Consider the following 25,949-nt stretch of genomic DNA (forward strand, 5'->3'; position numbering starts at 1 on the left):
GTGATACAAGAAGGTAAAGCAATGGATACATTGCTATGCCCCACCCCTAATAGCAGAGGTGGTAACCTTATGTACACCAGTTGCTGGGGAACATGGGTGGGAGGGTCCTGTTGCACTCATGTCCTGCTTGTGGGTTCCTGGTCAACAGCTGCTTGGCCACTGTGTGAAGGGAATGCCGGACTAAATGAATTTTGGTCTGATCCAGCAGGGCTCTTCTTATGTTCCTATGTTCTCACCCAACGTATAATTCCCAGGATGCCTTGGGAGAAGCTGTGATTGTTTAAGTGGTACAAAAACTATGATACATTCTTGCTGTAGCTAGGGTTGGAATTTCAAGCCTCCTTGCCTTTTGTGATTTTAGAGTTCTGGAACATTTTATTGACAGACATTCCAGCATGAAGTAGAGACCCTAGATGGAAATCACCGGAGGTGGCATTATTTTGGTTGTTTCGTCGGCAGAGCCATGTTGGATGCGACGGTTTTACAAACGCCAGCCATAATCATTGACAATGGATCTGGATCGTGTAAAGCTGGGATCGCAGGTGATACCAAACCAAGGTCGGTGGTCACGTCTGTTGTCGGCCACCTTAAACAGAAAGTGGAGGAATACTACATTGGGGAGAAAGCCCTCTCCAACAAAGCTGCCGCCATGTTGAATTATCCTGTTGAGCACGGCATAATTACTTGTTGGGATGACATGGAGAAGCTGTGGAAACACATCTGTAAACATGAGCTTAAAGTAAAAGCCAGCGAGAGGCCTGTCCTTCTCTCAGAACCACCACTGAACCCACGTCAAAACCGGGAAAAAATTACAGAGCTGATGTTTGAACACTTTAATGTTCCGGCTTTGTACCTCTCAATCCAAGCTACTTTGGCTCTTTACACATCAGGGCGCACCACTGGATTGGTCATGGACAGTGGGGATGGAGTAACCCACACCGTCCCTATCTATGAAGGATATTGTCTACCTCATGGGGTGTCCAGACTTGACATGGCAGGAAAGGACATTACCGAATACCTCGCCAGTCTCCTTTTGGAGAACAGCCATTCTATAAGCAGGGCCAAGAAAACCATGGTGAAGGATATCAAAGAGAAGTTCTGCTATGTGGCTTTGGATCCCAAGCAAGAAGCTGAAAAGAAAGCAGAGGAGGTCCTGAAGCTACCAGATGGAAATTCCATCAAAATCAACCTTCACCTCTGCCGAGCACCAGAAATCCTGTTTGCGCCAAAGGCCGTAGGCCTCGAGGCTCCCGGCATTCATGCCATGATCACGAAGAGCATTAGGAAGTGTGACAAGGACATTTGCGCCCTTCTCTACGGAAATGTGGTCCTCTCAGGCGGGTCGTCCCTTTTCCGAGGACTGGATGAAAGAATTTTTAAGGAGATAGAACAGCAAGTTCCGAAGGGAGTTCCAGTTCGAATCATCGCCCCCCCCGAAAGATCTTATGCTGCCTTGATTGGTGGTTCCATCCTTACGAACCTGGCCTCTTTTGCACCCATGTGGTTTACTCTCAAGAACTACCAAGAACTTGGCGCAGCTGGGATCCAGCAGAAGTGCTTTTAAGAAAACGAAACCACAGCCAAATTCAAGTCTGCCGATGAAGACTTACAAAGGGTGTATATAGAACTAAATAATACAAAAAAGTGATGTGTGAGATTGTAACTTGAATAAAAATGGCAATGGGTGTTCAACTCAACTCTCTGTTTTTGATTTTAGGATCATCCACACTTTTGCTTTTGCTCTGAAGCTTTCAAAGCAGTAAAAGAATGGTTTTCACTCATTATTCTGGAAAAGAACATATGTTATGAGCGGTTTTTACTTAATTACCTAAAATTACTTTTTTTAAAAAAAGTGTGTGTGTGACGAGGGAATATTTTTGCGTGATTTTGACCATTTTTGAGGCCTTCAGACTGCTGTCTTCCACCTCTTGACTTCTGCCTTTATGCTTGAAAGACTTTCTTTTGGCAGCCTGGTGACATCATAAGCAGTGCCTTATGACATCACCAGCCGCCACGTTGTGACATCACTGCAACAAGCCCTTGTGAGTCTCATGCCACTGCCTGGACGAACCAAACTTTTAATCACAGGTCCTTGAGGAATTCTGGTCTTGCAGAGATTTGGCAAAGGAAAGGGATTTCTGACAGAGAATTTCCCAGCACCATTCGTAAAAGCACAGTTCCCAGTATTCCTTGTGGTGAGTCTTGTGGGTTAAACTGGTAGGGAGCCGGGATACATTTTCAGCCTAGGGAAGGCTACATTTCGGTTAAAGCTGACCTAATAGTCATTCCCTGTAAGAGCAGGCCTCAACAGCCTTGTTGTTGTTATTATTATTTATTTATTTATTTATTTATTTATATAGCACCATCAATTGTTGGGCCCCCTCAGGACTACATTTCCCAGGTTTCCTGACGGAAAGGCAAGGCATCCTGGGAAATGTAGTCTAGAGGCTGGCAAAAGGCCTTTGCCAGGGAATTCTAGGAAAACTGCAATTCCCAGAATTCTTTGCGGGAAGCCATGACAGCTACACTGGTTCTCAAAAGGCCTCTCCTGTGTATAAACAGGTCCTCCAACCCTACTAGGGCGGCGCTGTTTTCCTTTACTGACAAGCCGCTACCGCTCTTCACTTCCGCCTCAAAGCGCCCTCCGTCCCTTTTCCTTTTATGGTTTGCCGGAAGCCGTTTCCATAGAGATATGCAAATGACACTTCGAGAGGGGCGGAGGGTTTGCCTCCCTCACGGCAACTAGGCCCCAAGGCGGAACCATAGAGAGAGTAAGGGGGTTGGAGTGGGGTGGGGGAGAAACGAGCCGAGGAGCCACTCTTGCCTTTTTCTTCTTCCTCTCTATGGTTAGAAAGGACAGGAAGGGCGGGGAGGCGAGAGTGGGCCAGAGCCGGACACGTCGCCAGGCCCCGCCTCTTCCGCTCCCCGCGGCCGCCATTTTGTGAGAGCGAACGGAGAAGAAGGAGCAGCGCGTCGCCGTCGGAACCGCGTCGACTCCCGCCTCCCGCCGCCGCCGCCGCCTCCCCTCTTCGGCCCCCACCTGCCCCCCAGCCCCTGCCCCTGCCTCGCCGGGCAGCCAGCCAGCCATGCCCTCCTCGCCGCTCCGGGTGGCTGTGGTTTGCTCCAGCAACCAAAACCGCAGCATGGAGGCCCACAATATCCTCAGGTAAAGCCTCTCCGGGCCTGGCTAGGCCTCGCTCGCCTCCTCCCTCTTCCCCACCCCCTTCTCTTCCGTCCATGGGAAAAGAGGTGGGGGGCTGGAGGTGGGGGGCTGGAGGCCACCTCAGGGGCCTGAATGAGCCCCCTTCCTCTGTTGGGCGAGAAGCGGGAGGGAGGGAGGGAAGGAGGGAAGGAGGTCGCCCAGGGGGCTTCGTTGTGACGTCAACGCGCCCCCTCGCCCACTTCTCCAGACGAGCGTTTCTTTCCACCCAGATGGACTACGATACCCATCATTTCCTGCCATGGTCTGGAGAGTGGCTTCCAGACGTATTGGATTACAACTCCCATCATTCCCCTGGCACGAGGGGTGTTGGTAGTCCCAACACGCCTAGAGTCTGCCCTCCGCACGGTTGTGCAACAGCTCCCATTGTTTCCTGCTGTGATCATAGAATCATAGAATCGCAGAGTTGGAAGGGGCCTACAAGGCCACCTAGTCCAACCCCCTGCTCAATGCAGGAATCCACCCTAAAGCATCCCTGCCTCTTGAATGACTCTAGTGTGGGATACTCATAGAATCATAGAATAGCAGAGTTGGAAGGGGCCTACAAGGCCACCTAGTCCAACCCCCTGCTCAATGCAGGAATCCACCCTAAAGCATCCCTGCCTCTTGAATGACTCTAGTGTGGGATACTCATAGAATCATAGAATAGCAGAGTTGGAAGGGGCCTACAAGGCCATCGAGTCCAACCCCCTGCTCAATGCAGGAATCCACCCTAAAGCATCCCTGACAGAGGGTTGTCCAGCTGCCTCTTGAAGGCCTCTAGTGTGGGAGAGCCCACAACCTCCCTAGGTAACTGATGGTTATTGTAACCCCACACATTTAGAGTACAGCCTTCAGGGTGAGTTGGGACTACTCACCACTACTCACCCACCATTTCCTTACATGATCTGCGTTGTATTGGCCTCCGGGCATGTTGGATCGCAAGCTCCTATCGTTTCTTGGCGTGATGGGTGCTGTAGTCCCAACACTTTTAGAAGCCACCAGCCTAAAGCAGGCCTGGATTAAAAGGCTGGGAGCAGAAGAGGGGTCTTGAGGAAGTTTTACTTCATTTATTTTTATTTATTTATTTATTTATTACATTTTTATACCGCCCAATAGCCGAAGCTCTCTGGGTGGTTCACAAAGCTCTCTGGGCGGTTCATGTGGCCATCTTACGCCCATTTTGAGGGAGTGGAACATCATCGCCCTGGTGTTTAGCAGCAGCGCACCTCCCCGCTCCAGCTTCCTATCACATGACAAGAGTGTGCCATTTGGATGGGAGGGGTTTGATTATTGCTATACCCGTGATGTAATTTTTACAGGAAGGGTTGTTGTCCTATCTTTCAACAGTTCTAAACACACACACTCACACAATTTGTTTTACCAGACACTGGGTTGGTGAGAAAATAGGATAAACGAAGGAGAACGTCACATCCCATGATAACCCATCTGTAAATTGAGGGTGGTAGAAGAAAACGAATAGTATTTTGTTCATATCCTTTAAAGGGGTTGCTTGTTTTATTTATCGCTGTCATCCATCCGTCCTCCTCCCCTGTCTCCATGTGAACCCTGAAATAAAGAAAGTGGGACTTTCAGTGTGTTGTAAATATCTCCCCTTCCCCTTATCGTCTTTGGTTGAAGTCTGGGGAAGGAAAATGGATGACTGCTTCTGATCCCACTTTTCTAACTGTTGTATTCTACTTAAACAGTGTTCGAAGTGCTTTGCATACATCACTCCCTCTAATACTGAACTCTGGGAGAGTGCCAACAGCTCCTTTGTGTTAAAACAGGGCTATTAAGAAAGAAAGGGGTGTGTGTATCTGCTTGTTCAAGGGAACCCCATGGCCTTCACATTAAGAGGGCAAAAAGCTAAAATAACCTAAGCAGTTGAATAAGGACTGAGTCTGTTTATAGAATGCTGTGTCAGCTGGTAAAGGAAAAAAAGGTGGAATGAGATGAAATATCTTGATGTTCCAACTTCCAGCATAGCTGGCTGGAACCCTGAACAGGAGCGCCCCTGCTTCTTTTTCAGTTCCCACTAGTATCTTTGCAGTGCTTACAACAACCCTCTAAGGTAGGTCAGTATTATCCCAGTGGAGAGGCTGAGAGATGGTAATTTTCTGAACTCTTGCATTTCCCCCTGTTTTAAGCAAGACAGTAGCTTGCCTAAGGCTTGTAAGCTCACAGCAGAGGTGAAATTTAAACTGGAGACGTTGTTTTGTAGCTCAGTCAGCCAGTACGCTGCAATACTTGGCCTTTATGTAACACTTCATGTGTTCAACGCTTGATATTCTTTGCATATTCCATGCCAGAACCCTGAAAAATTAGATCACTGCTCTGCCGTTTTGCAGTTACCGAATTGAGGAGTGTCTTCCCTAAGGCCACCTGGTAAGTCTAGAGATGTGGGAGGTGGGGAACCCAGCTGTATAATGCAGCAGCTAGCTTGCTGACCTAGCATCCCACAAACACTGGCCTTAAAGGAATTGCATTGGCTGCCTAAACACTTCCAGTCTGAATTCAAGGTGTTGGCAATGACATTTAAAGTCCTAAACAGCTTGGGACCTCAGTACTTGATGGAGTGCCTCTCCCTATAAATGCTTGCCCGAGATTTGAGATCTGTTGGAGGAGCCCTCCTCTGTGAGAAATACACTGTGTTGGGACATGGGAAAGGGCCTCCTCTGTTGTGGTACCCCAGTTGTAGAATACCCTGACCGGCGCTGACACTGTTTTCATTTTGGTGCCAAATAAAACATGGCTCTTTATCAAAGCCTTTGAGGGCTAAATTCCCCATGGTTGCACATACTTTTAATTGTTTTTATTGCTTTCTACTGGTTTTAATTTGTTCACGATTTAATGCTTCTTTAGCTGTGTATATTACGTCTGTTTACATTGTTTTGATTTACGCTGTACGCTGCCCTGAGATCCCAGGAATATAGGGTGGGATACAAATGTTTTAATAAATAACCTATTTTTTTCCTGGGATTTCGGAAAATCTGGAAAATACGTTTCCTCCCTCAATTTTATTTATTTATTTATTTTATTTATTTATTACATTTCTATACCGCCCAATAGCCGGAGCTCTCGGGGCGGTTCACAAAAATTAAAAACATTCAAAGTATAATACAACAGTATAAAACCATAATATAAAATACAATATAAAAGCTCAACCAGATAAAAACCGCAGCAATGCAAAATTACGAATTTAAAACAGCGAGTTAAAATTTAATTATAGACTGTTAAAATGCTGGGAGAATAAAAAGGTCTTCACCTGGCGTCTAAAAGCATCTAATGTAGGTGCCAAGCGAACCTCCTTAGGGAGCTCATTCCACAGCCGGGGTGCCACAGCAGAGAAGGCCCTCCTCCTGGTAGCCACCTGCCTCACTTCCTTTGGCAGGGGCTCACCGAGAAGGACCGCGGGCACATCTGGGCAGGCACATATGGGAGGAGGCATTCCTTCAGATAGCCTGGCCTCAAGCCGTTTAGGGCTTTAAATGTTAATACCAGCACTTTGAATCGGGCCCAGATCTGGACTGGCAGCCAATGAAGCTGGAAAAGGACTGGCGTAATGTGGTCTCATCGGCCAGTCCCTGTTAGTAACCGTGCTGCCCTGTTTTGTACCAGTTGAAGTTTCCAGACCGTTTTCAAAGGCAGCCCCACGTATAACACATTTTCCAGTTCTCTCCCACCCCGCCCCACACAGTTTCTTTCCCCAAGCCTTCATACTTCTAAGAAAGATATTGGCAGACGGAGTGGGGGGGGGGTCTCCAGTCCTCCCAATTTTCAGTTCACTTATTTAGCCAAGACACTATTCATAGAGCTTCTCTTTGTCGCCAGACGGCAGATCGGTTCATAAAATCCGGGCTCAGTTGCATCACCTCCGTCACACGCACAGGCCCCTGGGGCCTAGCCAGCAGCAACAAACCTACCTTGGGCCTGGAGGCGAGGCGTGTTTATGAGATAATGGACTGTTTTGTTTTCGAAAAGCACTAGTAGAAACGAGTAATGATATGGAGACTTGCGAGTCTGACTCATTAAGCCCTACTCCCCAGCTAGCACAGTAATACCAGGGATGCGGGTAGCAGGTTTGGAGGCCGGGAGCAACTCTCAACTGAGACTGGGTGTTAGGCATCTGTTCATGAGATCATTGAGGGTGTAGTCCTAGGAACGTGTAGGCAGCCGGCCATAAAGGCTGGGGCATAGTGGAAGCTCTAGGACTTTTTTCCTGTCTAAACTTGCATAGCGTTGCCCCCTTTAACGCGTGTTTCTAAATGTGGTCCCTATTGCTGTTATCACCTATCATGCTCTTAAGGTGTTTTATGTTCGCCTCCTTAAAACGCTTTTGACATGTCCATGTTAAACGCAGCAGATTTGAGAGAAGGCAGTGGACAGTTTATAGAACACACATACATGCTATACCAAATGTAGTTCAAGTTGGCATCAAGGACTTGTGTACCAGAGTCCAGTGTCTGTGTTTGGATTAATTTCGTCTAAACTGTAAACACCATGGTCCACGATGGAGGGTGGATTCGGGCGTCCACCTTTCTTCTTCTTACTCAACTTGACCCTTTGCATAAGAGACTCGATGGCCTTGTGGGCCCCTTCCAGCTCTGCTATTCTATGATTCTATGAGACTGTGCCTGGATAGCTGTCGAACAGAAGGTGATCAAGAAGACCCACATCTAAGGCAGGAGTGGGGAAGCTTTGGCCCTCTGGAATGTTCTTGGACTCTAACTCTCATCAGCCCCAGCCAACATGGCCAGTAGTAAGAGATGATGGGAAATGTAGTCCAAAAGTATCTGGAGGCACCCGGGTTCTCTGCTTCTGATCTGAGACATTGACCGTAGAAAGGTTATTGTTACTGTTCAGTTAAACGGTCCATAGTTGAGGAACATGTGCTACTGAATATCCCTTTCATAGAATCATAGACTAGTGGAGTTGGAAGGGGCCTATAAGGCCATCGAGTCCAACCCCCTGCTCAATGCAGGAATCCACCCTAAAGCATCCCCGACAGATGCTTGTCCAGCTGCCTCTTGAATGCCTCTAGTGTGGGAGAGCCCACAACCTCCCTAGGTAACGGGTTCCATTGTCGTATTTATTTATTTATTTATTGCATTTTTATACCGCCCATTAGCCGAAGCACAATAGCCATACTGCTCTAACAGTCAGGATGTTTTTCCTGATGTCCAGCCGGAATCTGGCTTCCTGTCACTTGAGCCCGTTATTCCGTGTCCTGCACTCTGGGAGGATCGAGAAGAGATCCCGGCCCTCCTCTGTGTGACAACTTTTTAAGTATTTGAAGAGTGCTATCCAGTTCCAGGGTGGGGGTTGCGGGTGCTGTTGAAGTTCAGGAAAAAGCCTGGTCTTTTGAGGCTGAGCCTCCTATCTCCTTTTACCACACACCCAATTCCTGGGAGGACTTCTTGCTTCACGTAGATGTCCCCATACTTCTCTTTCCTGGCTCAGTTTAACCGGATTTGCTGCTTATCAGCTCGGTGTCTTTGCATATGCTGCTTGGGATCCAAAATACTTTGAGTTGTCTGGTCATGCATGGGAGATATTTTACGGATTGTGGGTGATCTTTGCCCTTCTAGTATCCCCTTCTCTCAAAGCCCCAAGGTTGGAGTCCCTCTGGAGTGATCTCAGGAGGGACTGCTGTTAGAAGGAAATAATGCCCCTCCCTCTCTCGTGCATGTGGAAATGCTCATGTGGGTTTTGGATCCCAGCTATCATTCCCTGGCTTAATAGAGATTTCACCACCTTTCCATTATATCTAGGGCTCGACTCATTGCCTCTTTCTGGAAAATGGCTGGCTTATTCACCAAGGCGATTAGCCTGTTGTTCTGTTATATCAAGACTCCACTCACTTTTGTTTTGTTTTGGGGGCATGTCCACATCTTTCCTGTAGCCATCCCAAGAGTTGGGTTATGTGTGTCTGTTCTCCATGTGACTGGGTTTTCTCTTAGCCTCTGCTTCTGTCATTAAATGAATTGAATTGTTCATCTCCATTTCCCGGAGACAGCTTGAGTTGAAGCTGGCTGCTGCTGGGATCTCTTTCTGGAGTAGCCTTCCCCGACCTGCTGCCCTCCAGATGTCTCAGACTACAACTCCCCACCCGTAACGGCATGGCCAATAGGTATAGGGCAATGGGAGTTGTAGTTCCAACACATCTAGAGGACACCAAGTTGGGTAAGTCTGTGTTAGAAAATATTCCAGTAAACGGGCTCCAGTATTATAATATTCATAAAGCAAACTCTTAGATTGGGAACGTGGCTTGGAGGTTGGGGTCTGAGCATCCCTGGTGAAGAGCCTCATCCTGCACCTGTTTATTCAGAAGTCCCATTTTGTTCAATACAGCTTTGTAATTTAGGCTACAAACATTCCTAACATAACTATCCAGTAGTTCACCTGCTCACATATACCTGCATTAATCATGTCTGGCTTAAAAGGGGGGGGGGAAACACCCTTCAGTGTAACTTCTCCATGTAGTTCCCTGGAGGTGATCCTTACTCACCAAAGGCATCTAGCCTATGAGCTTATTTCAATGGGACTTCAGAACACGAGCAAAGTCCTCTTCATTCCATTTAGCCATATTCATTCCCCCCCCCTCCCCATTTCCTACTCACTAGATTGGACTGACTTGGGCATTAGGGTGAGGATGGGATTTTCTCCATCCTCATCTAAGAGGGTGTTGCCTCTCTCTATGAGAATCATAGAATCATACAATCGTAGAGTTGGAAGGGGCCTATAAGGCCATTGTGTCCAACCCCCCCCCACCCTCAATGCAGGGATCCACCTTAAAGCATACCTGACAGATGGTTCTCCAGCTGCCTCTTGAAGGCCTCTATAGTGTGGGAGAGCCCACAACCTTCGTAGGTAACTGGTTGCATTGTTGTACTGCTCTAACAGTCAGGAGGTTTTTCCTCATGTCCAGCCGGAATCTGGCTTCCTGTAACTTGAGCCCGTTATTCCGTGTCCTGCACTCTGGGATGAATATGAATGGGGCCTGTTCAGACGACACTAAGCCATGGCGCCGCAAATAGTGAGTGTGTTTAAACCATGTTTATGTAGCCACCATGGTTAAGAATGGTTCACATGACACGCTAAGCTATAACATTCAGCTCAAAATGCTCAAGTATTGTGACGTCTGAATAGGCCCTATGGTTGCTTACTTATCAGCACTGACTAAGAATGTTCAGCCATTTGTTCAGAGTAGAGCAGAAAATAGCAGTAATTCTCCCCCCACCTTACTCTTTAAGTGATCTGGCCAATAAGCATGCCATAAAAAAACATAAGTGCCCTGCTGGATCAGACTGAGGGTCCATCTAGTCCAGCACTCTGTTCACACAGTGGCCAACCAACCATTGGCCAGGGACCAACAAAGCAGGTCATGGTGCAACAGTACCCTCCCACCCATGTTCCCCAGCAACTGGTGTACACAGGCTTGCTGCCTCCAATACTGGAGGTAGCACACAACCATCAGGGCTAGTAGCCATTGATAGCCTTCTCCTTCAGGAATTTATCCCACCCCCTTTTTAAGCCATCCAAATTGGTGGCCATCACTACATCTTGTGGTAGTGAGTTCCATAATTTAACTATGCTGTGCGAAGAATCCTAGAATTATAGAATAGCGAAGTTGGAAGGGGCCTACAAGGCCATCGAGTCCAACCCCCTGCTCAATGCAGGAATCCACCCTAAAGCATCTCTGACAGATGGTTGTCCAGCTGCCTCTTGAAGGCCTCTAGTGTGGGAGAGCCCACAACCTCCCTAGGTAACTGATTCCATTGTCGTACTGCTCTAACAGTCAGGAAGATTTTCCTAATGTCCAGCTGGAATCTGGCTTCCGGAATCTGGACTTCCGGAAGTCCTTTCATTTGTCCTGGATCTCCCACCAATCAACTTCATGGGATGCCCCAAGGTTCTAGTATTTTAGAGGGAGAAACATGTCTCCCTGTCCACATTCTCCACACCATGCATCATTTTGTACACCTCTGTCATGTCTCCTCTTAGTCTCCTTTTCCCCCCTCAAGGATCTCTTTGAAATCATTCCACTGTGATCCTAGATCAAGCTCTTTTATCATCCTGACAAGTTTAATTGGAGATCTGAAGTACTTAAAAAAGACACGTTTCCATAGAAGTGAATCAAGTGGTCTCTGCCAAATTCACATCACTACCCTCTCTCAAATTCCAGCTTATCCAGTGTTAGACTTGCACTTTATGGATTGCAGGGTTGATGCTGAAAATGATTAGAACAACCATTTTGCTAACATTTTCCTTCCACGGAAAACTGAGGTATCTCATATTAGATATGGGGAAGGAAGTGGGGTCTTCATCAAAGGTGGGTATTGAAACTGTAGCAAGCAAGCGATACCACAATTGATCATTTGTGCTTGTGAGTAAGTTTCACTTGCATAACGCTTGTATGGACAGGGTGGGCTCCGGGTTGGTGGGCGTATTCTGCTTACATTTGAGAATAGTGCAGTTTCCAGTACAATCATAGAATCATAGAATAGCAGAGTTGGAAGGGGCCTATAAGGCCATCGAGTCCAACCCCCTGCTCAATGCAGGAATCCACCCTAAAGCATCCCTGACAGATGGTTGTCCAGCTGCCTCTTGAAGGCCTCGAGTGTGGGAGAGCCCACAACCTCCCTAGGTAACTGATTCCATTGTCGCACTGCTCTAACAGTCAGGACGTTTTTCCTGATGTCCAGCTGGAATCTGGCTTCCTTTAACTTGAGTCCATTATTCCGTGTCCTGCACTCTGGGAGGATCGAGAAGAGGCTAATGACAGAAATAACTGTTGTGAAGATGTTTTGGAAGCTGTTGTCCATCAAGGATGATCCTGGGCAAATGCTGAATCTCAAATGTACGCACAAGTCTGCCAGTTTTGGCAAAATTCTTTGCATTTTGGAGGTGCGCCTTCTAGCTTGCCAGCAGCATGCTTGAACTGGAAGGCGGGACCCTGTGCCTACCCCTCCGTTACCCCCATGTAGATGGCTCTGAGTTAGTTTTGGGGGGATTTTTACACTGCTTCTCGGCAAAGCCCCAGTGGCAGCTAACAAAAGAGAGCAGCTGCAACATACAACATTTATAACTGGCTGGTTCAGACAACACGCTAAACCATGCTGCTTAACCACAAAATGGTTAAGGGAATCCGTTAACCATTTTGTGGTTAAGCAGCATGGTTTAGTGTGTTGTCTGAACCAGGCCAATAAAATAGGCTTCAAACTTGAATTTGTTGATAGCTAAGTTTGCCGTGGGTTGTAGCCTCACTAAAACATTAATAGGCCGTTGCTTGTCTTTAAGATGCCAATTCCATGTTAACAAGTAATATAACAACTTAGAAAATTAACAGTTGTCATAGAAACATCTGTACTTGACTCCTAATTAGCTTACACTAAGTTGCTCTATTATTATTATTATTATTATTATTATTATTATTATTATTATTATTATTATCATCCCACCATTTGCCCAATACTGGTCCTCAAGGCGGCCTTACAAAGTTTAAAGCATACATTTGGATGGGTGGGTGGAAACAAAACCATAAATGTTTAAAATGCACAACAAAATTATAAGACGTTAACATAGATGGAGGGCCAGATTATTCTCCAAAGGCCTGCTGGAGCAAAAAAGTTTTCGCCTGCTTCCGAAAGCCCATCAAAAAGGGAGCCAGCCTAGCTTCCCTGGGAAGAGAGTTCCAAAGCACTGGAGCAGCCACCGAGAAGGCCCTCTCCCATGTTCCCACCAAGCGCACCTGTGAAGAAGGTGGGACTGAAAGAAGGCCCTCTCCAGAAGATCTCAAAGCACGGTCAGGCTCATAAGGGAGAATACGGTCTTTCAGATAACCTGGACTGAGCCATATAGGGCTTTATAGGTCATAACCAGCACTTTGAATTGTGCCCGGAAACAGACTGGAAGCCAGTGGAGCTGTTTTAACAGGGGAGTTGTCGTCTGCTCCCTGTAACCAGCCCCACTCAACAATCTGGCTGCAGCTCTTTGAACCAGCTGGAGTTTCCGAACACTCTTCAAAGGCAGCCCCACGTAGAGCGCGTTACAGTAATCCAATTGGGATGTAACTAAGGCATGTGTCACCGTGGCCAGGTCCGACATCTCTAGGAACGGGCGCAGCTGGCTCACTAGCTTTAACTGTGCAAATGAACTCCTGGCCACCGCCAAAACCTGGGCCTCCAGGCTCAGGGCTGAATCCAGAAGTACACCCAAGCTGCGGACCTGCGTCTTCAGGGCGAGTGTAACCCCATCCAACACAAGCTGAATCCCTATTCCCTGATCTGCCTTTTGACTGACCAGGAGCACCTCTGTCTTATCTGGATCAAGCTTCAATTTGTTCGCCCTCATCCAATCCATTCCTGCCGACAAACACCGGTTTAGCACAGAAACCGCTTCCTTGGAATTGGGTGGAAAGGAGTAGTAGAGTTGGGTGTCATCAGCGTACTGGTGGAACCGCACCCCACAATTCCGGATAACCTCTCCCAACAGTTTCATGTATATGTTAAATAGCATGGGGGACAAAGCAGAGCCCTGAGGGACTCCACAGGCCAATGGCCAAGGAGTCGAACAGGAGTCCCTCCAGTACCACCTTCTGGGTCCGTCCATCCAGGAAGGAATGGAGCCACTGTAAAACAGTGCCTCCAAGACCCATCCCAGCAAGGCGGCCCGGAAGGATACCATGGTCGATGAAAGCTTTATTCACCATGGTTAAAGCCATGGTTTAAGGTGTCTTCTGAACACGGCCTGGCTTTCTGGCTTAACCACCGTGGTTAAAGCCGTGGTTTCAGGTGTCTTCTGAATGGGGCCATAGTCTTGGTTCAGATGTCATGTCCTGATCTATGGTGCTGAGAGTCAGTTAGGCCTGGTTTGCATGTCACAGCTAATTCCTGGCTTGTTTAACCCAGGAATTGGTGGGAGCCTGCAGGTGTGTTCCATTCCATCCATGGGGCGTTCCTGGGTTGTTAATTGAAAGTGTAAGCAGGCCATAACCAGCTCACTCCAGCATACTTGCAAACAACCCATTAATCATGGGTTGTTTGATCCTTTATTTAATTACATTTCTATTTGCCCAACAACTAAAGCTCTCTGGGTGGATCATAACATAAAGTACAGTATAAGAGACATTGACCTTGTTCAGATGATACTCTAAACCACGGTGCTTAAGCATCTTGAGCTAAACGTTATGGCTTAGCATGTTGTGTAACCATTCCTAACCATGGTAGCTACATAACCACGCTTTAAGCACGCTCCCTACCCACTTGCTTCAAAGGGGTTAGCGGCCTAACCATGGCTTAGCATGTTGTCTGAACAGGCCCAGTGCAACTTAAAAGTTTAAAACTACAGTATAAAATCATAATAAAAACCAAAATAAAACCTATTAGCAGTTCAGAGATTTAAAATATAGTGACAGATTTAAAACAACTAAATGACTAAATTAAAACCTGGCTTTTTATCAAAGCTTTCAAGGGCTAAATTCTCCATGGTTACACATAGTTTTAATTGTTTTATTGCCTTTTTTAAGTTTGTTAACAATTGAATACATTTTAGCTGTGTAAATTATTTACGTTTATATGTTCTGATTTTATCTGATAATAGAGTGGGATTCAAATGTTTTAATAAATAAAATGCCTGGGAAGGTAAAAAGGTTTTAAATTGACGCAGGAAAGAATACAATGTAGGTGCCAGGCGAGCCTCCCTGGGAAGCTCATTCCACAATCGGGGTGCCACAGCAGAAAAGGCCCTCTTCCTGCTAGCCACCTGCCTCATTTCTTTCAGCATGTGCTCTTGGAGAAGGACCGCTGGTCATGCAAACCGCGTCTTATTTTGTAGAGTTGTATGCTCATGGTTTCCAGGTTTGCTCTAACCATAGCTTGCTGTGACATCTGAATTGGATGAACTTTGCTTGTCACATTTGTAGCCTGCTGTTTTCCCCAGCGCTTGGGATGGAGTATGCAGTACCCTCCATCCACCTCCTTTTTTGCTACAGCAACCCCTGAGGTAGGTTAGGCTGAGAGCATGAGTGACTGGCCTAACATCACGCTATAAACTTCATGGCTCGATGGGATTTGAACCCAGGTCTCCTTAGCCCACTCTGCGCCCCTCTGTCTGTTCATTTTGATTCGTGCAAAACTTCAATCTATTATTAGTGTAACCCCAAAACGGAGGTGGAATCCTGTGTGCCACAGAAGAGGAGGACGTGCAGAAACACAAGGTGTTCCCTATGATATGAAGATCCATAGAATCAGAATAGTGCAGCTAGAAGGGGCCTCTAAGGCCATTGAGTCCAACCCCCTGCTTAATGCAGGAATCCTCCTTAAAGCATCCCTGACAGATGGTTGTCCAGCTGCCTCTTGAAGGCCTCTAGGGTGGGAGAGCCCACAACCTCCCTAGGTAACCGATTCCATTGCCGTACCGCTCTGACAGTCAGGAAGTTTTTCCTGCTGCCCAGCCAATATGGAATCTAATTTGCCACTTGTAGGAGATGGAAGGAGCACTTGATTTTCTTGTCATGGTGGGTATGATGCCTCACTACCTAATCCAGCCTTGTAAATAAGCCCACAAACACTACTAAGCCTGCAGATTTATTATTATTATTATTATTTTTACTAGCATGCTGGGTGGTTAGTAACCTGCATTTCCTTACTAGCTATGGTGGTAAGGGTGGGGTGTGCGCTCTCCTCTTAGCCAGCTAGTAAAAAAGTTGTCTTGTACCAAGCAGCCTCAGAAGAGGGGTGGATTTGTGGGTGAAGGGGCTTTTGTTTGACTGTGAGTAGCACAGAGACTAGGAGGCCTGGCACCTCTGACCTGCTCAGAATTCCTTCTTGCCTGTGTAGGCTAGGATAGTCATTAATTGCAAGGTTGTCCTGACAAACCCATTCAGAATGCCCCAATATGGGACCCTCAAGAGGTGTTGGATCACAACTCCTAGCATGGCCTGGCTGGAGGTGATGGGAGTTGTAGTCAACACATGTGGCAGGCACCAGATTGAGGAAGGCTGGACTAGCCAGTTAAACCAGGTAACTTTGCATCGAGAGCGTTTAATTCCAGATATTTCACTGGAACTTGAGTGGTCTTTAATACCCTCCTGCTTAATTGGCTAGTAGGTTGGGCTTTTATGAGGTTCCCTAGAGAGATTCCATTGTAGTCTATAGGAGACATTTGATTCCAATCTTAACGGACACCCCTTTGCCCACCACGACCCCCTCCCCATCCTGAGAACACAACCCCCCCGATAAATATACGAAGGGCCTCTTCCTGTGCTTTGTCGTACAGAACAATTTTATTTTTTATTTATTTAAGGATTTTTATGCCGCCATTCAGCCAAAAAAGGCTCTCACGGCAGCTTACAAAAGTATTTCTTGACAGTCCCTGCCCACAGGCTTACAATCTAAAAGACATGACACAAAAGGAAAGGGGATTGGGAGGGAGGAGGAGGAGGGGGGAAAGGAAAGCAAATTCAGGCACTACAATCTTAGTTGGAAAGTTCAGCAGTTACAGGTGACAGCAGGAGGGAGGGGGCTCTCAGCTGGAGCTGGACCCAGGCACGGTGGAGAGGTGCCTGGCTGCTGCTTCCTCCCTCACTGGTGGCCTCTGCAGAGACACTTGGTAGCAGGAGGGAGGGGGCTCTCAGCTGGAGCTGGACCCAGGCACGGTGGAGAGATGCCCGGCTGCTGCTTCCTCCCTCACTGGTGGCCTCTGCAGTGACAGTTGGTAGCAGGAGGGAGGGGGCTCTCAGCTGGAGCTGGACCCAGGCACAGTGGAGAGATGCCTGGCTGCTGCTTCCTCCCTCACTGGTGGCCTCTCCGGAGACAGTTGACAGCAGGAGGGAGGGGGCTCTGAGCTGGAGCTGGACCCAGGCACGGTGGAGAGGTTTCTGGCTGCTGCTTCCTCCCTCACTGGTGGCCTCTGCAGAGAATGCGGTGCCTGGAATTTCAGAGCAAAACCCAGTTTTGCATAAGATGAATCATGTCCCAAAGTTGCAAGATGGTGCCCTTTTAAACAGAAGACATAAGATAACTTGCCAGCAAGAGATTGCTATAAATGTCTGAACTCCGTTCTGCATGGATGTGAGCAGGTTGTGTTTATTGCCACACTTTTCTAAACTGGTATTTCAGGGATTTGTCATATCCGTATTTTTATTTAAGATCGTATTTAAAACTACTGTTATTGCTCTGGTGCCTTACAGCCTAACTTTTTTCTTTTAACTTTCGGTGGGCGTTCTCTCTTTCTTCTTTTGGTCAGATGTGGGAAGCAATGGGACTGAGATATTGTGTTTTTAAATTTCCTTTATCCTGCCCTTCCTCTAAGGAGGTCAGGGGTGGTATGTGTGTTTAATCTCCCTCTTGATTCCTTAAAACAGTAGCAGGGAATCTGGTGTCTTCCAGATGTTTAAGACTACAATTCCCATAAGTCCCAGCTAGCATGTCCAATTGCCAGGGATCATAACTTGTTTTAGAGTATCCTACTTTCGCCTTCTAACAACCCAAGGAGGTGGCTTAGGGTTGGATATCAAGGTCGCACAGTGAGCTCCGTGGCTGAGCATGGATTTGAACCCAGATCTCTCTAGTCTGCCCCAACACTGATGCAATAAGCTATGGCTGCAGTAGTTGAGACCATAAACCAGTTAACTTTTAAAGGTGTCCCAGCATCACCTTTTTCTGTTGCTGCTATGGGCAAATAGAGCTGCTGTTCTATTATTATTATTATTATTATTATTATTATTATTATTATTATTATTATTATTAAACATTTATATACCGCCCGATAGCTGAAGCTCTCTGTGTGGTTTACGAAATTCTAGAATTCCTCAAGCTTGGTTTCTGCTATTCTGATGTGTCTTCCTAAATTGCACTTCCTTAATTCAGGCATTTTCATTGATTGATGAGTCATTGGAGGTGTAATCATCATCATCATCATCATCGAATCATAGAATCATAAAATAGCAGAGTTGGAAGGGGCCTACAAGACCATTGAGTCCAACCCCCTGCTCAAGGCAGGAATCTACCCTAAAGCATCCCTGACAGAGGGTTGTCCAGCTGCCTTTTGAAGGCCTCTAGTGTGGGAGAGCCCACAACCACCTTAGGTAACTGATTCCATTGCCGTACCGCTCTAACAGTCAGGAAGTTTTTTCCTGATGTCCCTCTGGAATCTGACTTCCTTTAACTTGAGCCTGTTATTCCGTGTCCTGCACTCTGGGAGGATCGAGAAGAGATCCTGGCCCTCCTCTGTGTGACAACCTTTTAAGTATTTGAAGAGTGCTATCATGTCTCCCCTCAATCTTCTCTTCTCCAGGCTAAACATGCCCAGTTCTTTCAGTCTCTCTTCATAGGGCTTTGTTTCCAGACCCCTGATCATCCCGGTTGCTGTCCTCTGAACACGCTCCAGCTTGTCTGCGTCCTTCTTGAATTGTGGAGCCCAGATAATAATAGTAGTAGTAGGGATAATCAGGGCTGTTGTGTTTTGTTCATAATGTCTTCCTCGCCGCTTACACCATAGAACCATCTGTTCTTAAACACCACTGTTCAGTACATCCACTTAACACCCCAACACACACACACACACACTGCCCCATCAAAGGCAATGGTTGTGCAGTCCTGGCCTTCACATCTCTAGCTGTGATGCCAAACCGTAGCCTGCAAATCCAGTACGAACCCTGGTTTTCCATTCCGGATTCTTGGCCAGTCACAAAACTGGGGCATCAAGCCGTTCCATGAATAAAGTTCCTTAGCCATCGTTTGGCCACACGTCTGAATTGAATCACTAAGATGCCAGGCATAACCTAAAACATTTGAGGGACAAAACAGCCGTACAGTTTGTGAGTTGTTAGTCTCGCATCTCAAGCCAAACTCTAACACGCAAATAGGTTGTCACGCTGACTTTTTTTTAGTCTCCAACATGAATCGCAAGTAAAGTACCCGTTATAAGCTGCTTAGCTTGGCATGTGAGCTAATCAGTTCTGATTTTCACTTCCGCACCGACTTGCGCTCCGAGCTGGCTTCTATGTTTGCAGCACATTACGATGGCTTACAGCTGTGGAACTTCCTGCTGCACAGATGGAAGACCATCCAGGCGTGAATTGCAATCCTTGCTTCCGGGAGGTTGGGGGAGAACTTAAAAGAAGCGAACTAATCTTGGGCGTCCAGTATCCTTTCTCCAGAAATGGGAATTCCAGTTTGAAGTTGGATAAATTCCTGGAGGCAAAGGCTATCAATGGCTACTAGACTTGATGGTTGTATGCTATATCCAGTATTCGAGGCAATAAGCCTCGAATAAAAGTCACGGACGTACAGGGCCACCTTTTGCACACCATCCCTTTTCACAATTGGCCGGCACGTGCACCTCTAGGTCACCGTCAGCACGCATGGGGCTGTATGGAATAATATATGCAAGGAGGCAAAGGCTATCAATGGCTACTAGGCCTGGTGGTTGGACCCTTGACCTGATCCAGCATTAGGGCTCTTCTTACGTTCTCAAGATGATTCCCCACTCCAAGGAAATTGTAGTCTCAGAGTTTGGCTGATGCAGCAGGAGGAAATGCAGACAAACCTTATACTGGGACAATGTGAGCAAACGTGGTTATGTAGGCCTGGTCATGTGTCACGGTTAGGCTTGGTACTGGGATTAGAATTTGGGGAACTCATAAAAGCCAGGTTTTACCTCCAGCACAATCCTTACTCCGTGCTTACCTTTAAGTAAGTTACACCGAGTTCAATGGGGCTTGATCCCAAAGAGACGTATGCTCGGGGTGGCAGCTTTAGCTTCCGAATCTGTAGCATCGTCCCTTCCCAGGAATAAAAGTCACGGACGTACAGGGCCACCTTTTGCACGCCGTCCCATTTCACAATTGGCCGGCACGTGCACCTCTAGGTCGCCGTCAGCACGCACGGGGCTGTATGGAATAATGTGTGCAAGGAGGCAAAGGCTATCCATGGCTACTAGGCCTGGTGGTTGTGTGGTATCTCCAGTATTTGAGGCAGTAAGCCTGTGTGCACCAGTTGCTGGGGAACACGGGCGGGAGGGCGCTGTTGCACCGTGTCCTGCTTGTTCATCTCTGGCCGACGGCTGGTTGGCCACTGTGCGAACAGAGTGCTGGACTGGATGGACCCTCGGTCTGATCCAGCAGGGCTCTTCTGATGTTCTTAAGTGCAGCAAGAAAAGCCACAAAGGTATTCTGTGAAAACAGCCCCCAGGGCAAAAAATTACACAGGGCAGTGGCGGAGTGATACCTTTAAAAGCAGCAGGGCCTCCTATCGACATGTAGAGCAGGAGCTGGGGAGTTTATAGTACAAAAATGGGCTTGCAGGAAGAAGGTCAGCTGGTTTTCTTACAGCTCACCTTGCCTCCAGTATTGGAGATATATTGGAGGAGGAAGCAGTGGATGGTGCTTTTCTATGCTGCTTGTTACTCTCTCCACCTCTATATTTTATGTATTTATTATTGCATTTATATCCCGCCTTTTCCCCCTGCAAGGACCCCAAGGCGGCGTACGTAATCCTCCTCCTTCTCTCTACTTTATCTACTGGAGCGTGTTCAGAGGAGGGCAACCAGGATGATCAGGGGTCTGGAAGCAAAGCCCTATGAAGAGAGACTGAAAGAACTGGGCATGTTTAGCCTGGAGAAGAGACGATTGAGGGGAGACATGAGAGCACTCTTCAAATACTTGAAAGGCTGTCACACAGAGGAGGGCCAGGATCTCTTCTCGATCCTCCCAGAGTGCAGGACACGGAATAACGGGCTCAAGTTAAAGGAAGCCAGATTCCAGCTGGACATCAGGAAAAACTTCCTGACTGTTAGAGCAGTACGACAATGGAATCAGTTGCCTGGTGAGGTTGTGGTCTCTCCCACACTAGAGGCCTTCAAGAGGCAGCTGGACAACCATCTGTCAGGGATGCTTTAGCGTGGATTCCTGCATTGAGCAGAGGGTTGGACCTTGTGGGCCCCTTCCAGCTCTGCTATTCTATGATTCTATGATCCTCACAACAACAACCCTGTGAGGTGGGTTGGGCTGAGTGTCTGTGACTGGCTCCAAGTCACCCAGTGGGTTTCCACGGCTGAGTGGGGACTAGAACTTGGATCTCTCGACTCCCACCCCGACACTCTAGCCACTACACCACACTAGCTCTATGCGTGATCTGGGCAGATCTGTTCTTCAAAACATCATTGCTCTCTCATGTACTTACTGTGTTAGAAGTCCTAAAGGGAGGCAGTTCTCAGTTTCCACGTGAAGTGACTTGGTTCTGGACAAGTGCAGACATGGTCAGCTGTAAATGGCTTCATCAAGGGCTCCTAGTGGTCTCCCAAGATGAAATTACCAGCTGGTTAATTTCTCAGTGAAATGTTCACGTTGCTTCCCAGGTGTACCCTCTGCTGTTCTCTGAAACCTTTCGCCTGCAGCATCAGAAGCAGAGACTTGCTGCATCAAGCTACCATTGATAAGGCAGGCCTTGTTCTTAGTTGAGGTTGCTTAAAATCTAGCCCCAAAGACGAACCACGTTTGGGTAAAGTGAACTGCCACGACATGTTTCAGTTGTCAAACCAGATGTCCATTTGTAACCATGCTTGGTGAAGCCTGATTCATCTCTCATCCTATAATTAGCCCCATGATTTGCATTTGGAGCGAGACGCAATGTTCTCTTGTTTGGTATTCACAGTTTATGGAGCAAGTAGCACATTGCGTTTGTTTGGGGGAGAGAGAGTGAGAAAACTTCAGCATGGCAGAACGTTTGCGCTGGATTCTAGATGTGCAGCTGTTAAATCTAGTTGGGATGCCTCACTATAATAAACTCTATTGGGACTGACTGTGTGTGTGTGTGTGTGTGTGTGTGTGTGTGTGTGTGTGTGTGTGAGAGAGAGAGAGAGAGAGAGAGAGAGAAAGTAAGTAAGTAAGTCCCAGCCCTGTGGGAGTTATTAGGAGAATGAGCAGTGTTGCTGGTAGTCATTACTTTGAGTCTCCGAGTGAGCATCCCACAAGCAACACCCAGAGGAATTCGTTGCTCCCTTCCTGTGTCCTTCAGTTTATCTCTGTTGACAGACTGGGATGGGGTGAGGGTAAGAGGAAATAATCCTGCTAAAACCGCAGTGCCTTTGATTCTCAAGCTCAACAAGGCCCATACTCCCCTCCTCTCTTCCCTCCCTCTCCAAATCAGAGCCAGGTTTTGCTAGAACCTGGCCTTCCATTTGTTCTTGTGACGGGGGCTCAGCTAATAACACGAGAAGTACTGGGATCTGGGTGCTGTAAGCTGCCTTGCATTGCCCTCAAACTCCCCATCCATCTAGTTTCTGGGATGTCTGTTCCTCAGCTGGGGTGGGGAACCTCAGGCCTGGGGGCAACTCCAGCCCTCCTGGAGTCCCACTTCTAAATGGTAAAATACCTCCCCTATAGCTTAGTTACCGGCAGTAAGAGTTAACTCACAATACACTGGTATTTTTTCCGTATTTGAATTCGACCCTTGGCCTGAAAGAGGTTCCCCACCTCTGTCTTAATCAGTCCCCAAAAAGCGATCCATTCCGACGACAAGGAGGCAACAAGCAGGGTCAAATAGGGGCTGATATCACTTCTCCGCTGAATACGGCTGTGCTGCATTCCCACCGCACTTTGAAATACCGCCTTCAAGGAGAAATGAACAGCAGTGCAGCGGGTGCGATGTTGCGTTCTGTTAGTTCTCTCCCACAAACGGAGACCCAGAAGGCAATGCAACTTTCTCATCAAGATGGTATCCTCAACTGTGTCGGGGAAAGCATGTATTGGCGCCTCCTTGGCTTAGCTTACTGCAGTTCTGCAGCAAATGCAAACAGCTAATTAGTGTTCCCTTCGCACCTTTTCCCCAAGGTCAGCCTCTGGCAAGGAAAATGTGAATAAATGGAAGGTAGAATCATAGAATAGTAGAGTTGGAAGGGGCCTATAAGGCCATTGAGTCCAACCCCCTTCTCAATGCAGGGATCCACCCTAAAGCATACCTGACAGATGGTTGTCCAGCTGCCTCTTGAAGGCCTCTAGTGTGGGAGAGCCCACCACCTCCCTAAGTAACGGGTTGCATTGTCGTCTGCTCTAACAGTCAAGAAGTTTTTCCTGATGTCCAGCCGGAATTTGGCTTCCTGTCACTTGAGCCCGTTATTCCGTGTCCTGCACTCTAGGAGGATCGAGAAGAGATCCTGGCCCTCCTCTGTGGGACAGTCTTTGAAGAGTGCCCTCATGTCTCCCCTCAATCTTCTCTTCTCCAGGCTAAACATGCCCAGTTCTTTCAGTCTCTCTTCATAGGGCTTTGTTTCCAGACCCCTGATCATCCTGGTTGCCCTCCTCTGAACTAGGGGTGTGCACGGACCCCCCGCTCCACCCCGCGGGCCGATCAGAAAATTTCGGATCGGCCTGCTCCGCTCCGCGCCGCCCATACTCCGCTCCTCTTCGCCACGGAGCTCCGGCTCCGAATCAGAGCTCCGCAGTGGAGGGGAGTGGTGCCAGGTAAAGCCGGGAGAGGAGGGCGGGGGGGGGGGTTACCAGGCCCTGCTGCCGTCGCTGCCTGTGCGGCGACGGCGGCAGAGCCCGGTAAGGGACCAAGGGGGAGGGGGGCCTTACCTGCCTCCGTCCGCGGTCCGTCGGCTTCTTCAATTGAGCCCGCGGTTCAACCAGGAAGTCTGGGCCGTGCGGCCCAGACTTCCTGGTTGAACCGCGGGCTCAATTGAAGAAGCCGAGGGACTGCGGACGGAGGCAGGTAAGGGAAGGGGGGTTACCGGGCCCTGCTGCTGTCACCGCATGGACGACAGCGACAGGGCCCGGTAAACCCCACTTACCTTTCCGGCGGAGCTCCGGATCGAGGCGAAGGATCCGCCTTCACCTCGATCCTCTTCGCCACGCTCCGCCGGCCCCCCAATCCTCTTCGCCTCCGCCTTAAGGGGAGGCGAAGCACCCCGCTCCGCTTCTAATTCGCCGGTCCGATTAGAAGCGGAGCACATCCCTACTCTGAACACGCTCCAGCTTGTCTGCGTCCTTCTCGGGTGCTTTCTCAAGGCAAAAAAGTGCAAGCTAGCCGCTGACTCTCCGGACCTTCACTTTCTAGTTGGTGCGAAGGATACAAACCGCAGAGCTCTGTCCCAGAATCCTGCTTTGTTTTGCGGTCTTGCATGCCGTCTTTTTCTTTCTAGATGTTCAAAGAATACAACACATGCTAGGGAACGTGCTGCAAATCAGGGACTCTTGATTCACCGCTCGCTCGCTCGGGGCCAATTTCTAGACTCTGCTAGCTGCCGGGATACACCAGTTTGTTGCTCGATTCAGACAACACATTAGTCGATGCAGTGGGAAAATTCCACTCAGTGGTTGAGTTTGTAGGACGTTCTCCCCACACAACATGTTCTAACTCCACCCTTGTGCGACTGTGGGCTGCCGCGGATTTGAGTAAAATCCAATGCGACGTTTGATTGACAGTTCCTCCGCCCTCTCTCCTCCTTCCCCTGGTCTTCCTGATGGTATCCCATCAGCCATTGCTGCCAAAAAAATAATAATAATCTTGGCAGCTCTCCCAGAGTGGCACTCGCTCCTTTCACTGCTCTTGCCAGGGAACTCTGTAGCCAGTGGGAAAAGTCCACTGAATGCAACTGAAAACTACACACAACGCAATGGTTGTGCAGGAACTCTCCGTTCAGCACAGCGTGGGTATTCTGAGTGGAGTGTATTCCAAAAAACCTCCACCGTGGGGTGGAGTTTTCCCACCAGACAACACATTCCTCAACAGTGGTGTAAAAACTCCTCAGTGGAGTCCTAAAACCAGCATTGAGAAACATGTCTGAACTGGACCGATGTGTCACCTTTGCAATCCTGCTTTCCGGGCGCCTATCTCCTAAAACAACTTTGCAATTTAAAATTCAATATCCCATGCTGTATATAAAGTCCTGGGCTCTGCTGTCAGGCTTATAAATTTTTTTAAAAGATAAGCAATTTAAAATTCAATATACTGTATATAAAGTCCTGAGCTCTGCTGTCAGGCTTATGAATTAAAAAAAAAAAGATAAGCAAGGGAAGGGATATAAGAAGGAAAAGATGGGGAGATCTACTTGACAACGCTAGGGAAAAAAAAGGTGAGTTGTAAACAGGCATTTACATCTAGTTGGGGCCAGGCAGATATTTTTTATTTATTACATTTCTACACTGCTCAGTAGCTGAAGCTCTCTGGGTCATTCACAACAACTGCAGCCACAAGATATATCATAAATAGAAAGGTCTTCACCTGACTCCCGAAAGAGGAAGCTCATTGCACAACTGGGCTGTCACTCTTCTCGGTAGCCACCCACCTTGCTTCTTTTGGCAGGGGCTGCCAGTGAAGAACTGCTGAAGATTATCTTAAGAGTCTGAGCATGTGCTGCTGTCCTGGCTGAAGGGGAAGATGGTGCAATAGTATTGAGCAAAAGGCAGGATACAAATAATAATAATAACAACAACAACAACATCCCCACAGTCCTTGGTCCCGTGACAGGAATCACAGGGCAAATCCCTCTTGCCCCTGGAGATGCAGGGCAACTGTTAAGGGATAAGCCTGCAGTATAGTAAGTTTAGGAAATGGCCCTTGCTTCTTAAATGTTCAGAGAAGTTAACCCCCTCAAGTAAAATTCTTGGTTTTCTCCAGGGCTAGGCAGATGGAAGGAACCCCACAATCCCACTTGGAAACACTGAATGCCCCCCCCCCCCTTTGCGACCTGTATTGAAAGGAGGGTTTCACTTTCCACTCTCAGACCCAGTCCAGGCTTGCCT

General features: G+C 47.9%; 2 protein-coding genes across 2 annotated transcripts in view; both read left to right on the forward strand.

The window, feature by feature from the left end:
• The first annotated feature begins 398 nt into the window (after positions 1 to 398).
• LOC134411527 (actin-related protein T2-like) lies at positions 399 to 1,612 on the forward strand. Its single transcript, XM_063145372.1, has one exon. The coding sequence runs from the start codon at positions 464 to 466 to the stop codon at positions 1,562 to 1,564; it is 1,101 nt and encodes a 366-aa protein (XP_063001442.1). The 5' UTR covers positions 399 to 463; the 3' UTR covers positions 1,565 to 1,612.
• A 1,426-nt stretch (positions 1,613 to 3,038) lies between these two features.
• The window catches only part of SSU72 (SSU72 homolog, RNA polymerase II CTD phosphatase), a 64,332-nt gene continuing 41,421 nt past the window's right edge, over positions 3,039 to 25,949 (forward strand). Inside the window, exon 1 of the mRNA XM_063145373.1 lies at positions 3,039 to 3,166. Within this exon, the coding sequence (XP_063001443.1) occupies positions 3,087 to 3,166 (80 nt within the window). The 5' untranslated portion in view covers positions 3,039 to 3,086. The remainder of the gene's footprint in view (positions 3,167 to 25,949) is intronic.

Source organism: Elgaria multicarinata, chromosome 20 (genome assembly GCF_023053635.1).
Source record: "Elgaria multicarinata webbii isolate HBS135686 ecotype San Diego chromosome 20, rElgMul1.1.pri, whole genome shotgun sequence".
NCBI classification, from domain to species: Eukaryota; Metazoa; Chordata; class Lepidosauria; order Squamata; family Anguidae; genus Elgaria; species Elgaria multicarinata.

What these genes read in the sequence shown, in the direction of transcription:
- LOC134411527 (XM_063145372.1), top strand. Translation starts at nt 464, where the DNA reads ATGTTGGATGCGACGGTTTTACAAACGCCAGCCATAATCATTGACAAT.